This window comes from Schistocerca americana, chromosome 10 (assembly GCF_021461395.2).
Source record: "Schistocerca americana isolate TAMUIC-IGC-003095 chromosome 10, iqSchAmer2.1, whole genome shotgun sequence".
Lineage (NCBI taxonomy): Eukaryota > Metazoa > Arthropoda > Insecta > Orthoptera > Acrididae > Schistocerca > Schistocerca americana.
Genome location: NC_060128.1, coordinates 96,922,973 through 96,939,577, shown reverse-complemented (window position 1 = coordinate 96,939,577; position 16,605 = coordinate 96,922,973). Strand labels below are relative to the sequence as shown.

The 16,605-nt window shown below is 43.4% G+C and overlaps 1 protein-coding gene across 5 annotated transcripts in view; it reads right to left on the bottom strand.

Moving 5' to 3' along the window:
* LOC124552538 overlaps positions 1–16,605 on the bottom strand; it is a 74,727-nt gene that overhangs the window by 32,211 nt on the left and 25,911 nt on the right. For 2 of the 5 annotated variants that reach the window (XM_047126852.1, XM_047126853.1), the window contains exons 6-7: positions 14,157–14,540; positions 5,773–5,960 (exon numbers count right to left, since the gene is read on the bottom strand). In XM_047126852.1, the coding sequence (XP_046982808.1) occupies positions 5,773–5,960; positions 14,157–14,540 (572 nt within the window). The remainder of the gene's footprint in view (positions 1–5,772; positions 5,961–14,156; positions 14,541–16,605) is intronic. The other 3 variants (XM_047126854.1, XM_047126855.1, XM_047126856.1) reach the window with 3 other exon arrangements.

Sequence of the window (16,605 nt, the reverse complement as noted above, 5' to 3'; positions counted from 1 at the left end):
GACTGCCGCTTCCAATCCACACAATAGCTGTATTCTGATCTGAGCTGCCAGAGTTGGCAGTCATGTACACGAGACATGCTTGTTTGTGTGAATGAATGGTGCGTGTTTATCTTTCTTTTTCTGATGAAGGCTGTGGCCGAAAGCTTATGTGTAAGTGTCTTAATTGTGCATTTCTGCAGCTTAATGCGTCATCTCTACAGTAAGTAGCAAATCTATCTTTTCCTACATTGTTGATATTTCTACATATAATTTCCATTGCTTGACTTTTCCAGCGAAGTCTTTTATATACCAACTTTGCTTCAAATAGTTGTTCTAAGTTTTTTTCTTTATTGAGTCGGTAAACATGTTTGGGAAGTATCTGTACAGTGTTAGCGATATCCAATACTTAGTATGATTTCAGCTGCAAAAAGGTTAGAAATAAATCAGTGACCCATTATTACATCTCCTTGTAATAATGTAATAACATGCAGTGAACCTTTAGAAATGTTAAATATTGCTTTTGGTTAGTATGGCAAAAGTAAAACAATTATTTCAGATAGGTATAAGCATTTTAAAGGAGGCCACGAAGAGGTTTAAGATGACGAGCACACCAAACACCCCAAAGCATCATCAACTGGTAAAATCGACAATGTTGAAAGAAATTATTGTGAATGATCGCTGAAGCACAACTTGAGATGGTGCTCGTGCCGTGAGTTCTTTTTTCGGATTATTTAGGTATGAAACTTGTGACAGTAATACTGCTGAATCGCTAACAAAAACACCAGTGAATGCAAGTTGCTCATGAGTCGCATTTGAAGTGAACAACGATGCAGAAATATTGAAATGTGTCAGAATACACGATGAAACACAGGTTTAAGGATTCTACATCGAAACTAAGGCTCCATTGTTCTATTAGTCGCATTGTGGATTACCGAGACACAAAAAAGCTTGGCAAATTCAATGTGAAAGTTAGGGTCATTCCTTGTGAAGTGGACCATTGTTTAACTATACAAAATCAGGCACTTCTGAGACAAGAGTCCTTTCATACAGATTATCCAAAGTTGGCACTTTAGCATGCATACAGGTCATGCATATTTGGGACATCTATTTACAAGATAGTGTAGAAATAGAATCAAAGGAGATATCGAGCTGACTTTTTTTTTATATCCGTGCGACACATTGTGGAACCTACTCAAAAAATTTCACGGGATTCGGAAATGGTCCTGCTGGGTCCATCTCATTTGGTCCACTTTATGTGGAATGACCCATTACCCTTATTGTATTTTTGGATTTTATCAGCACAGTAGACCATTAGCTGTTGACTGAAGGTCGAATTATCTGTGAAGAGTATTGTGAGGAACTTTCAATATGTAATACAACACCGTTTATTCTCAGCCAATTTCAGTTTGTTATGGGACAATGTGGAACATTCCCAGCCCCTGTAATTTCATGAAGTTCAGATAAGTGGTGGTGCTGTACATAGCCATCAGAATGGAATCTGTAACGGAGGTGCAATCCAATCACAGAGTTCCCAGAATGAGATATTCACTCTGCCAGGAAGTTTCAATCACAGAGTTGTCACTGCATTTCTTCTAGCACAAAACCAGAGCGCTGCAAATACGAGGCGTGTTTTTTTAAATAAGGTCCATTTGAACATAAGTACACAACATAAGGTTATTTCAAAAATGTAAATTTACTTTCAGAAAATACACTATTTTTCGATATAGTTGTCAAGTTTGTTCAAACACGTATCATAACTCTGTACCAATTTTAAAATACCCCCTTCATAAAAACTTGCCGCCTGCTCTGATAACCAAGAGTTCATTGCTGTTTTCATGTTGTCGCCATTGGAACGGTTGCCGCTGAGGTGTTGTTTGATGTGGGGGAACAGATGGTAATTGCTCAGAGCAAGATCAGGACTGTAGAGACGGTGGTCTAATACTCCCAGTCAAAACTGTCCGATAAATCACGGGTCTGACCTGCAGTGTGAGGTTTTGCATTCTCATGGAGAAGAACAATTCCCTTTGTCAGCATGCTGTGTCATTTGTTTTGAATCGCTCTGCATAGCTTTCTCAGGGCTTGGCAGTATGCTTCTGCATTGATAGTGGTTCCTCGTTGTATGAAGTTAACCAACAAAACACCATACCTATCCGAAAACACCGACGCCATGAATTTTTGTGCTGGGGTAGAGTGTGTTTGGCCTTCACCTTTACAGGCGAGTGTGTGTGTCTCCTTTCCATGCTCTATTGCTTCGATTCGAGCGTGATATGCAAAACCTATGTTTCGTCTCCAGTTACATTCTGACTCAAGAAGCCGTCACCTTCGTGATAACGAGTCAAGAACTTCATCACACACTCAAATCTTTGGTTTTTGTGGTCCTCTGTTAGGAGTTTCAGGACCTAATGGGAGCACAGTTCCTAAATTTTACGTGTTCAGAAACAATGTTGTAAAGTGTTATTGTGAAGCGCCTGTTCTCACGAATCGCCACTTCAACCAAAGCCACCAAATCGTCTGTAATCAAAGAAGGGCGACCGGAGCAGTCCTCATCGTGGACATTATCACTGCCATCTTTGAATTCTCTTACCCACTTATGCACTTTGCTTTCACTCATAACAGTATCACTGTACACTTCACAAATTTGCAGATGAATTTCTGCAGCAGACAGGTTCCTTGCTGACAAAAACTGTATCAGTGAGCAAACCTCAAGTGTGGCAGCAAGCTGGTAGTCAAACATTTTGAAAGCACAGAACAGAGCCGTACAGGTTAGCTACAGAGCTGAAACTGAGCACAGTTGTTGCCGAGGCATGCCGGTACACAACGCACGCACTCGTTGCGGTATGCGCACGAACTACTAGTGCCTACAACAAAATGGACCTTACTTAAAAAACACGCCTCAAATTCAGGCATTTGCAAAATGTATACAGAAACCTGGGAGTTAACGAACGTACAGTGAGGCTGTTGGGCAAGACATCTGTCAGCATCACAACGAGGTTGCGGAAAACCTGTATCTTCTTCTGCATACCAACCGGCCACGCACAGCTGTGACTCCTGCAGTGTTTTAATGTCAGGACACTCATCTGAGGTGATCGACAGATCACAATCTGAGCCCTTGCTGCACAACTAGATGTCTCTGAAACTTCCTGGCAGATCTGCCAAGAAGTTTCATATCAGCGCACACTCCGCTGCAGAGTGAAAATCTCATTCTGGAAACCTCCCCCAGGCTGTGGCTAAGCCATGTCTCCACAATATCCTTTCTTTCAGGAGTGCTAGTCCTGCAAGGTTCGCAGGAGAGCTTCTGTAAAGTTTGGAAGGTAGGAGACGAGATATTGGCAGAAGTAAAGCTGTGAGTACTGGGCATGAGTCGTGCTTCGGTAGCTCAGATGGTAGAGCACTTGCCCGCGAAAGGCAAAGGTCCCGAGTTCGAGTCTCGGTCAGGCACACAGTTTTAGTCTGCCAGGAAGTTTCATATCAGCGCACACTCCGCTGCAGAGTGAAAATCTCATTCTAGATGTCTCTCTTGGTAGTGCTGACACACTACCACCAGTTGCGGTACTCAAAGGTGTGTGCCTGTCGAGTCCCCCGATGCCTGGCGGAAGGCTATAATGAGCAACATAGCACCATCTGTACTTCATTGTTTGCATGTTACGAGGCTCACTATGACAATCTTCTCGCATGTGATGAAACGTGGGTTCATCACTTTGAAGCAGAAACAAAATGGCAATCCGTGGATTGACCTTACACCACATCTCACCTGAAGAAAAAATTCAAAGCCACACGCTCAGCCGATAAAGTCTTCTGGGACTCTTGAGAGGTTTAATGTCCTCCCTCACAGTAGGTGTTGGGGCAGAGGTGTACAGGGTTCAGCCAAGACTGGAGAGCATCATATCTCTAGGGAAACTGGCCTCGGGGTTCCAAGCTGAAATTACTGCAATCAGGGCACGTGTGGAGGAGAATATACATAGGTGCTACAATGACCGTAGCATCTACATCTGTGCAGACAGCCAGGCAGCCCTGAAATCATTGGCAGCTCCTGCAACAAGATCTAAGATTGTTGCAGATTGCCACAGGGCTCTGGTGGAGCTAGGGGGAAGCAATAGGGTAAACCTAGTGTGGGTCCCTGGCCACTCAGGGATCTGTGGCAATGAACAAGCCGACAGATTGGCTAGGATGCGGACAACTCCATTTATTGGACCGGAACCTGTCCTGACAATCACCGAGGCTATCATCAAATTAGAAGTACGGAACCGGCTTAGGAAACAGCATGTAGGATATTGGACTGAGGTCCGTAAACAAAAACATGGTAAGGTAATGATACTCAAGGCATGTTTTAAAAGAAGCTCTGTAATCCTGGGATTGAACAGGAAAGAGATTAAACTCATGACTGGACTGACGACAGGCCATGGGAATTTCAAAAAAATTTGCACACAATGGGTATAACGGAAGAGGACCCTAAATGTAGGATCTGTGATGAGAGTGAAGAAATTGCATCACACCTAATCTTCGAACGCATGGCACTGGAGAGTGAAAGATAGACAATCTTCGGGACAACTAGACCTGAAGAAATTGTATTTAGCAAAAAAACTGGTAGACAGACTCCTTGCACTATTTAAGGGCACTGGTTGGCTTTACTAGACATACAGGGAGCGATACCGCACAATAAACCTAGTTTCAGTGAGGGCAGTGGCGGGTCGGACCTAAGCTGTTTTAGCTTCACTGTTAAAATCAATCAATCAATCCCTCATGGAGCTGCAAACAATGCTGAAATGTATCATGCTATCCTCAGGAAAACTCCATGACAATGTGAGGCCTAACAGAAGTCTGTGCACGTGAGGGGGCTTAGTAAACTTAATTGGACTGTTATCCCTCATCCATCCTACAGAATGGATCTCTCACCTTTCAACTTTAATCTGTTTGGTCCAATGAAGAATGCACTCAGGAGGAAGCAGTACACAGATGATTGAGAAGTTATCGATGCAGCGAGACGTCGACTCCGACGTCGACCAGTAGAGTTGAACAGTGTAGGTATATGGGCCCTCCCAGTAAAGTGGTATAAGCCAGTCGTATTGGAATGGAGATTATGTTAAAAAATAGGTTTTGTTCCCAAATAGTGGGGAATAAAATGGTGTATTGGAACGCTAATTAAAACCAACTTGCTTTCAGGAAAAATTGGTGCAGAAAACCTATTTACGGTTAAGTAATTTAACACTTTTGCACTACTATTCTGCATCTGCTCACACTTTGTTGCTCATTCACAAATATTTGGCCAAAAACAGCACTGTAATCAAGATCTCAGCCCACATACTCGCCAGACATGGGCCTGTGTGACTCTTCTTTTCATAAAAATAAAGAAAACATTAAACGTCCTCTGTTCTACAAGCATAAACGATGACATTGAAACGGCATTACAGATAGCATTAAAAGTTACGCCAAAGGTAAAGAGTTCCAGAAGTGTTTTGAAAAAAGCACTGGTGTATGTATATAATTGGAGTAGATAAAGAAATAAAAATGTTTACAAAAAAACTGAGATTCCCATTATTTTTTGAACACACCTCATATCACCATATTGGGCAGTACTTTATCTCAAACAAGGACTGCTACAATGCAGGCTGAGGCAATAATATTAGAAATGGTAACAAAGTTTGTTATACACTGTAACTGGTGCCTGTTCAGTAAAAATGAGCAAACACTGTAAATTATATAAAACCATCTATGTGAAACTTGCTGCCAGGACACAATTTTAGCAAGTGAAGACTAACAGCAGAGGCAAGGCATCGCTCTACACACAATACTGACCCGCGGACAACAAGCTTCCGGAGGCGCGGGTTGTGCTCTGTCAGGGCAATGCCGACCATCCGCACGACGACCACGCCCGGAGCGGAGCGTGTGCCCTTCCCCAGGGAGCAGATCCCAGTGTCAGATACAGACTCCATCAAGCTCGGTGACCAGTCCACGCAGTTGACTCCTGGATGACGACCCTGCAACTGTCAATGGCAATGAACACCGCATGTGGTATAGGAGCTGCTGGAAGGGGGAGGAAAGCCTCTCCCACCAATGCCAGCCAGCCCCCCCCCCCTCTCTCTCTCTCTCTCTCTCTCTCTCTCTCTCTCTCTCTCTCTCTCTCTCTCTGTCACACACACACACACACACACACACACACACACACACACGCACACACACACACACACACACACACACACACACACACACAACACACACACGCACACACAAATTATATGAAAGGAAAAGCTTTCACTTCTTGCTTTGGTGTTTATAGTTTACGTGGAGAAAAAGAAATCCCATAGCATGGGTACAAAAAAAAATAAAAAGAGAGAGAAAGAAAGAAAGAAAGAAATAGGGAGGGAGGGAGAGGGAGAGGGAGAGGGAGAGGGAGAGGGAGAGGGAGAGGGAGAGGGAGAGGGAGAGGGAGAGGGAGAGGGAGAGTGTTTAATTATAGGCTACTAGAAGAGAAGGCAGCTGCTGTCAGGGGTGAATATTGAGTGCAAGGTGGAAAAAAAAAGAAAAAATAAAGACTGGTATTATTTTTTAAAAGCTACATATTTTCAAATTGCTCACACAACAATACTCTCTATTACAACTAATACATTTATCGATACTTCCACTGTTTGAATTTTTTGTAGTCATCTTTAGATATGGCACACAGCTCCTCCATTGATTTTTTTCCTTGAATTCTTCAATGCTGTCAAATCGGAGTCCTTTGATGGCCCTTTTCATGTGTGGAAATAAGAATAACTCGCACGGAGCCAGGTCAGGCAAGTAAGGTGCGTGGGGCAGCAGATCCATGCCATTTTTAGTCAACTGTCTAACAGAGGTGTGCTAGTGTGGTGTTGTGGTGGAAGAACCAGCCTTCTATCTGCCACAAATCGAGTCTTTTTTGACGAACACTGTTGCGCAAACTTCTCAAAACTTCCAACTAAAAGGTTTGATTGATAGTCTCACCTGCAGGAACAAACTCTGAATGAACAATGTCCTCGGCATTAAAAAAAATATTTAAAAAATCAAATCAGCAATGTTTTGATGATGTTTGTTTGACTCAGCGATATTTTTTCAGGCAGAGTGATGATAATGTCTTCCATTTGCTTGACTGTGTTTCTGGGTCATGAAAATAGCACAATGACTTATCACCAGTAATGACCTATGGCAGAAAATCTAGATCAGTTTCCAACTACTGTTCCAAAGCACAACATGTTTTTAACTCAACATTCTTTTGATTGTCAGTCAAAACCTGAGGATCAAACTTGGCAGCAACAATTTTTATTCCCAAATCTTCCATTAAACCGAGCTCTAAGACAACCCACTAATCTCTGACAGTTGACCAATTGTCTGTCAACGGTCTGTGATCACAAGCTCTCTTATTTTTTCAATATTTTCATCGATTCGAGCAGCTGATGGACGTCCAGAACAAAGTTTGTCATCAGTCAACATGTCACCATTTTTTAATCGAGCAAGTCACCCGCATACTTTTTTCCCCATAACGTCATCCTGATAAGCTGTTTTCACCATTTAAAACAGTTTCGGCAGTATCTTTACCGAGTAGAAAACAAAATTTCATAGCTGCACGTTGTTCACTTAAATCTACCATCATAAAAAAAAAAAAAACAAGAACACAACAGTACTAGCAAAAATGGTCACTGCAAATGAACAGAACAAGCCAGGTTGACAACAGAGGTGGCACTGAAATGGCAATGAGTTACGCTATACACGTCTAGCGGCAGAAATGCATACTACACTAGCTCCATCCACAGCAATATTGTTCCAGTTGTTTTTGGGTATTACAGACCCATCAGTTTAACAGGTCACGGCTGTAAAATACTGACAAATTATTTGTAGAACGGAAAAATATAGACTTCAGCCTCGGGAGGGACCATCTGTATAAGGGAGAAATGTAGGAACATGCGATGCAGCCCTGTCCGTGTAACTTTTATACAAAGATAGACTGAAGAATCGGAATCCTACCTTTATATCACTTTTGATGTTGTCTGCTCAATTATTCTTCAAAATTCTGAAGGTGTCAGTGACAAAATATAGCTAACAACATGTTATGTATACCTTCTGGAACATCACAAATGTGTTCAGGACTGGGGGACAGACCCAGTACCTTTGCCTTTCACAGCCTAAGTTCAAGTCTAAGTCCAGCACACAGTTTTAATCTGCCAGGAAGTTCCAATATTAAGTAGCTGTCTAAAAATTGACTCTCCCTAAATTTTGAAAAAACACAATATATTGAGTTCTGCATAACAAATAGTGTGATACCAATAAATGATGTAGTACAAGAAAAGGAGTCAGTAAATAGGGCAGCATGCTCCAAATTTTTGGGTATATAAAGCGCGCGCACACACACACACGCACACACACACACAAATTTCAAGCTTTAGCAACCCACGGTTGCTTCATCAGGAAAGAGGGAAGGAGAGGGAAAGACAAAAGAAAGGATGTGGGTTTTAAGGGAGAGAGTAAGGAGTCATTCCAATCCCGGGAGCGGAAAGACTTGCCTTAGGGGGGGAAAAGGGACAGGTATACACATGCACACGCGCGCACCCTCCCACCACCTATTCCAGTCCTGTAACCTGGAAGTTGTACATGATCAAAGGCAGAGCCACGTGTGAAAGCACCCACGTGATTTACCAACTGACGTGCCTACACTGTGAAGCCTTCTATGTGGGAATGACCAGCAACAAACTGTCCGTTCACATGAACGGACACAGGCAGACAGTGTTTGTTGGTAATGAGGATCACCCTGTGGCTAAACATGCCTTGGTGCATGGCCAGCACATCTTGGCACAGTGTTACACCCTCTGGGTATCTGGATACTTCCCACTAACACCAACCTATCAGAACTTTGGAGATGGGAACTTGCCCTTCGATATATCCTCTCTTCCCGTTACCCACCTGGCCACGACGTTGAAATCGAGACACAATCATCCCAGTGGTATCTGCCTGAAAAGCTGAACACAAAGAAATTCGACAAGTTCTATGCAAAGGTTCTTCTCACTGTTAACTTCGATTACAATGGGGGTAGTTCATTCCGAGTTCCTGCCTTATGGCCGTACAGTCAATAAGAAATACTACCTTCAAGTTATGTGCTGTTTGCATGAAGCAATGTGAAGAAAATGACCAGAACTGTTGCAAAAGCACTTGTGAAAATTGCATCCCAATAAAGCTCCCGCACCATACCTCAGTGATTGATTGATTTTTTTTTTTTTTCTTTCTTTTCAGGAAACAAAACCGTTATGTTGCCTCAGCCCAATGCATTCACTCAGCATGGCCTCCAGTGGCTTTCTGAGGCCATGCTCTGAGTAGCCAGAAGTGGGAGAATGCACTGTTCATACGCGACCCAGCTGTGCACGCACACGAGCCCGCCAGCAACAACTCGAACAAAACTAATGTAAACATTTGTGATGCCACGCTCATGGAAAGCAGTCTGTCGTTACAAATACGTCACAGTTTTCGTCCTACAGCCTTTGACACATTTTGCTGTCAGCAGACTTATGTGTGCACTGTGTTTTGTTGTATATGAAGCATTTTCTTTGCAATTTAAGTTTTATTTTGGTGTTCTTCACTCTCCATTTTGTGGTGCATTATCATTCTGACGAAGTGGGCTAAAGTAGAATTCTTTGGTAGAGTATCAGTTCTTATCAGTCGATATTACAAAAATTTAACTGGAAACTAAAACAATGAAAAATTTCCAGAATTCTAAAAAATTCTGAGGTTTCTCTAGGAAGAAAAAAATTCCCAGGTCTTTTCAGATTTCCTAGTCATCCCGAGTTGTATACACCCTGTCGTGAAAAACAGTTCCGGGTACACTTATGGCTACTCAGCATTCGTTAAATGTTGGAACTGTCTTTGAACTGATAGTGAATCAATATGTACGTGTGGTGGGGAAGTATCTGAGATACACAAAGGCTAACAGTACCTCCCTACCCTTACTAACCAAAGGTTTGGAAGAGAAGAAAAGTATGGACTGACAGTTTGATCACTGTGGAATCATGTGAGGCAGACACTCACATAAAACGCAGAAGAAAGGAAACAAAATGACTCAAAGTATAGGAACTTTAATATGGCAGGAGTCCGAGACACACCTTCCCCACTGGGAGGCTACCTTCCACAGCCAGTCAGCTGTGTCGCTATCACTACATAATATGGGCTTAATGCTCAAGTCATGGAAGTTAAGAAACAGTGAAGTAATACTGAAAAAGAATGTGAGCCAAAGGACTGAGAATGTCAAGGATTTGGAAGATTTGTTGGTAAGACGCAGGGTCAACCCAAATGAAGTGGTCCAATAAAAATTAAGTTGGTTGCTTGACCACTTTTAAATATTTTAATTTTTTGTGTGTGTTTGCCCTATACTTGAGAAGTTCAAAACAATTTTTTTAAAATAATTTATCTGGTACCTTCACTGGATGGCAGCCATTTTTATTTGTAGGTGCACGACGATTTTTCAGTCTGAAGACATTAGCGAAAATTTGAAAATCTCTGCACTGGTTTAAGTAACAACACTGCGATTGACATGAAAAGTGTCCTCTACAACATTGTCTATGACACAAAATACCCTAAATTCAAAATAACCAGTCAAATTTACCTCCAAAGTTTGGTATCCTAATTTTCAAAAATCCACTTTTTAGGCCCAAAAATAACAAACAAGGAGTGATTTATGAGAGTATTTTTTTCCTATAGGTAGGTATCACACACTGCTAGCCTCATATAGAGCAAGAACAATTACAAATGTTTCCTTAATTTTTAAAAAATTTTTGAAATTTGAAAATTTTCATTTTTTGTAAAGTTTTGGGTTAGTTATCTCAGGTAGGACTGAATATAAAAATATGATTTTTGCATAGTTTGCACACCTATATGATAGCAATGTACTATAAAAATTTAAATATTGATATCTGACTGAACAATGATATGAATTTTTGAAAATGAGGAGATAATTCTCACTTTACGCTACAACTGATCTTATGGCTGTTGCCTATTCACGAGTGATATAATCAATTATTATTGAAGTAAGGTACTGAATTTTATACAAAAAGTGGAAACATCACTGAAATTAACATTAATATTCTTTTGACACACTTAAAATAAAACACAAGGGGTCGGGGGGGGGGGGGGGGGGGGGGGGAATTAGGGGGGGGGGGGGGTTGGTAGAGTGTGGCACATCCCCTCATCGTCACACAACACCCCCCCCCCCCTTCACTACTCATCTCCTTTTCCATTTCTCGTTTCCCACCCCATCTCCTCCCTATACCAAAGTGCAGATACTGTGCATGGTGGCACTCTTGTCATCCTCCATCTAATCCCTGCATGCTCCACCGAACAGCATTCTCCTCTCCCGCACCTGTGCCCTGCTGTCCCTTTCCCTTCCCTGGCCCCTCCAGATTGCTGCTCCCATTCTATTCGACAATTTCAGGAGTGACATACCACTTTGAAGAAATTTGTCTCTCTGTCTGGAAAATTATAGTCATAACCTTGAGAAAGCATTTTTGTTATTTCAGTAAGTAAGTGTTTTGGGTCACATATTGTGCAGGAAATTTGTTTCCTTTGTGCAAGTCACGAGAGTGGAAATGGATGCAGCATATTTGCAAGGCAGGGGTGATGGGCATCTGGATTCCTACACACGGAGACACTCATTCGTAGGTGCAGTTATTACGTGAAAACGCCGTCCCACTGCAGAGATTCACTGTGAACCACAGAATCTCCATGTGCGAGACAATGGTCATGAAGTCACTTGTCGAGGGAGAGACACAGAGGACAGAGCTAAATTACAAATGCAGATACTGATTGTGAGCTTCATTAAAGTTGTATGCTATAGCAAAATCTAACATGGAATGAATACAAAAGAGGTAAAATACGTGTGCAATAAAGAAGCAGCATGTGAATTTATTTTGTGGTGACTGGTGGGCACGGACTTGGCATCTTTGAGAACAGTGTGCTGTCTTCAGATAGAGCAACACAGTCCAGTCAAACAGTAAACACACTAAAGTGAAGGCAACCACAAAAACTTGTAGCCTATATAGTCCACCTCATTACAATGCCCGAACAACAGTAGCGGCATTACATTCCAAAATGCATTCCAGCCAGACCTGAAGGAGGTGGTCATCATGGGTGTGAGCTGTGCTTGCTTTTGTGTGTTTCATTTTCTGAAGAATGTGTTGATCAAAAGCTAAATGTGTAATGGTCTTTTCATTTGCCTGCCTGCAACTCAATTTGTCTTCTTTATGGTGAGTAGGAATCTATGTTTTTCCTTATACTGTTACTACACTCATCCTCATAAATAAAGGATAATGCTGATACATGGTGAAACAACGCAATGGTGGGCAGTTTGTGGGTTTAAATCACCTCGGGGTATGACATGCGGTGTATCTGACCTGCGGTCATCGCACGGTGGCACTGGCAGCAGCCCACATACGCAGAGGTGTGTTGGTGCATGTCAGAGTATGGTGCTGCGAGTAAGTGTGCAGACGTTTTCAGACATGGTAATGGTGACAGTGTTGAGAATGGCTCAAAGAACACATATTGATGACATTACGAGGGGTAGAATACTAGGGCGACTGGAGGCTGTTCAAACACAGCCAAGTTATAGCACAGTAAGATTATGGCAATGATTCCAGCAGACAGGAAACGTGTCGAGGCGGCGCTACAGTACGGGACGTCCACAGTGTACAACACCACAAGAAGACCGATCTCTCACCATCAGTGCCCGCAGACGGCCACGGAGTGCTGCAGGTAGCCTTGCTTGGGACCTTACTGCAGCCACTGGAACAGTTGTCTCCAGACACACAGTCTACAGACGACTGAACAGACATGGTTTATTCACCCTGCAAGGGGCATTCCATTGATCCCTTGTCACACGAGAGCCCGTAAAGCCTGGTGTCAAGAACACAGTACATGGTCATTGGAACAGTGGTACCAGGGTATGTTCACAGACGAGTCCAAGTATAGTCTGAACAGTGATCGTCACCGGGTTTTCATCTGGCGTGAACCAGGAACCAGATACCAACCTCTTTATGTCCTTGAAAGGGACCTGTATGGAGGTCGTGGTTTGATGGTGTGGGGGTGGTATTATGATTGGTGCATGTACACCCTTGCATGTCTTGGACAGAGGAACTGTAACAGGTCAGGTGTATCGGGACGTCATTTTGCACCAGTATGTCCGCCTTTTCAGGGGTGCAGTGTGTCCCACCTTCCTCCTGATGGATAATGCACAGTCCCACTGAGGTGCCAGCGTGGAGGAGTACCCCTTGAAACAGAAGATATCAGGCGAATGAAGTAGCCTGCCTGTTCTCCAGACCTAAAACCCGTCGAGCACGTCTCGGATGCTCTCGGTCGACATATCACTGCATGTCTTCAAACTCCGACAGGCACTGGTGCAAGAATGGGAGGCTATATCCCAGCAGCTGCTCGACCACCTGATCCAGAGTATGCCAACCCGTTGTGCAGCCTCTGTACGTGTGGACGGTGATCATATCCCATATTGATGTCGGAGGAAACAGTGGCGTTTTGTAGCACATGTGTTCGGGACAGTTTTCTCAACTTATCACCAATACCGTAGGCTTACAGATCCGTGCCGTGTGTGCCTATATTGTTAGTGCCAGTTTTGTGTAAGGCCACGTTGTGTGGCACCACATTCTGCAATTATCCTTAATTTATGAGCATGAGTGTATTTACAGTATCATCTGCTGCATGGCTGCTTTGCACTTCTCTCTGTTTTACACTTTTCTTCTCCTGGTGATGAATGTTCTTAATTGTAACAGTTACAATCTTTATTAAAGGTGTCACTGCATAAAATGATTTCAGTTCTGAATACGAAGCACTACTGAGGAATTTTTACATACATTTTCAACTTTTTGTCTCGCAGAAGCATAAAGCACGAGTCACGTTGCCCACAAACGGAGAGGGAGGCAGGCACAGCTCATTCCCCCCTCCCCGGAAAGTCTCCTCACCCCGTGGTCTAAACAGCAGTCCGTCTCGCTCCCTCCGCTCCCCACAACTCCCACTGGCAGTTGGAAAACTCACTGCAATTACACCGTACAGGAATAACGTGCGAGAGTGCCCCAGCAGAGTCACTCTTAACTCACCGCAAATCAGACAGAGGTAATTGCAGAAAAGGCAACCCACTAGAGAGAGAGCAGGGGAACCGCGAGACGACATGACTACGGCGTTACCGTGTGCCCGACCTCGTGGTGCCAGCTGCTGTGGGCGTGCTGGTGGTGGTCCACGTCGTCGGGCGGCGGGCTGCAGCGCCCCCCGGTGCCCCAGCAGCCGCAGTTGGCGCCGCCGTAGCAGGGCCGCCCGGCCCCGCTGCCGCCGCCCCACTCGGGCGGTGACTCGCCGCAGCGACAGCGCGGCACGGGCCAGCGCCCGGCCGCGGAAGCGCCCGCGGTGCAGGGCAGCAGCTCGGCGTCACTGCCGTCCGACGAGTCCGAGCTGTCGGCGACGGCGGACGCGACGGCGCCCGGCCGCTCCAGCAGGAGCTCCTCCAGCCGCTGCAGCTGGCTGAAGCACATCACCTCCGGATCCCCCACCGGTGTCTGCCTCAAGTCCAGCACCTGCCACATCCGCGAACAAAAATTAAAATACGGGACACCCGAGGGAAAAGGACCATTTTAAATCTGCACTACAGCGAGCTCTGGAGTATCCGAGTTAACGAGAACCTGACACCGAACAAATAGCAGAGCAAAATCCAGACAATCAAAAACTGCTATTTATTATATTTACAAAACACGCTACATTTCACATTTTAAAATCCACTGCACACCAGACACATTAGTTGCCAGAAATAGACAATTTATTTACAAAACTACACTTAAACCAAACTAATTCGTATCACTTTGAAACTTCCTGGCTCATTAAAACTGTGTGCCGGATTGAGACTCAAACTCGGGATCTTTGGCTCTCTTTCAGTTAACTTTTGGGAAATATTTATCCAATTTTTTCTGTTTCTGCTCTCCATTTATTATTTTCCTGATTTTCCAGATAGTCAAAGCATTAATATAGTGGAACATCCTCTAACAACAGACCACCAGATTTAAGTACCTCAGTGTGTGCTGCAACAGGTTCCTCAATCATCTCTTATTCCCTCCCCTGCCTATATCTGCCACATTTAGCTGCTGAAATGCCACATACCTGTGCAGATAGCCTACAGTGTTAAGGCAAAGGAGTGGGTGAATCAAATCTAATCTGCCTATATCTACATCTATTAAGTGGCTACTCTGCACATCACACTTACATCACACGTAAGTGTCTGGCAGAGGGTTCAGTGTCAGTGTGCGAACCATTCAACAAAACATCAGGGATATAAGCTTTCGGAGCAAAAGGCCCACTCTTGTACGCTTGATGACTGTGCGACACAAAGCTTTACGCTTCACCTGGGTCCTTCAACACTGACATTAGACTGTTGATAACTGGAAACATGTCGCCTGGTCAGATGAGTCTCGTTGTTGTTGTTGTTTTTGTTGTTGTTGTTGTGGTCTTCAGTCCTGAGACTGGTTTGCTGCAGCTCTCCATGCTACTCTATCCTCTGCAAGCTTCTTCATCACCCAGTACCTACTGCAACCTACATCCTTCTGAATCTGCTTAATGTATTCATCTCTTGGTCTCCCTCTACGATTTTTACCCTCCACGCTGCCCTCCAGTACTAAATTGGTGATCCCTTGATGTCTCAGAACATGCCCTACCAACCGATCCCTTCTTCTAGTCAAGGTGTGCCACAAATTTCTCTTCTCCCCAATTCTATTCAATACCTCCTCATTAGTTATGTGATATATCCATCTAATCATAAGCATTCTTCTGTAACACCACATTTCGAAAGCTTTTATTCTCTTCTTGTCTAAACCATTTATCGTCCACGTTTCACTTCCATACAAGGCTACACTCCATACAAGTACTTTCAGAAACGACTTCCTGACAAATCTATACTCGATGTTAACAAATTTCTCTTCTTCAGAAACGATTTCCTTGCCATTGCCTGTCTACATTTTATGTCTTCTCTACTTCGACAATCGTCAATTATTTTGCTCCCCAAATAGCAAAACTCCTTCACTACTTTAAGTGTCATTTCCTAATCTAATTCCCTCAGCATCACCCAACTTAATTCGACTAAACTCCATTATCCTCGTTTTGCTTTTGTTGATGTTCATCTTGTACCCTCCTTTCAAGACACTGTCCATTCTGTTCAATTGCTCTTCCAAATCCTTTGCTGTCTCTGACAGAATTACAATGTCATCAACAAACCTTAATGTTTTTATTTCTTCTCCATGGATTTTAATACCTACTCCGAATTTTTCTGTTGTTTCTTTTACTGCTTGCTCAATATACAGATTGAATAGCATCAGGGAGAGGCTACAACCCTGTCTCAATCGCTTCCCAACCATTGCTTTCCTTTCATGTCCCTCGACTCTTATAACTGCCATCTGGTTTCTATACAAATTGTAAATAGCCTTTCGCTCCCTGTATTTTACCCCTGCCACCTTCAGAATTTGAAAGAGAGTATTCCAGTCAACATTGTCAAAAACTTTCTCTAAGTCTACAAATGCTAGAAATGTAGGTTTGCCTTTCCTTAATCTTTCTTCTAAGATGAGTCATAGGGTCAGTATTGCCTCACGTGTTCCAACA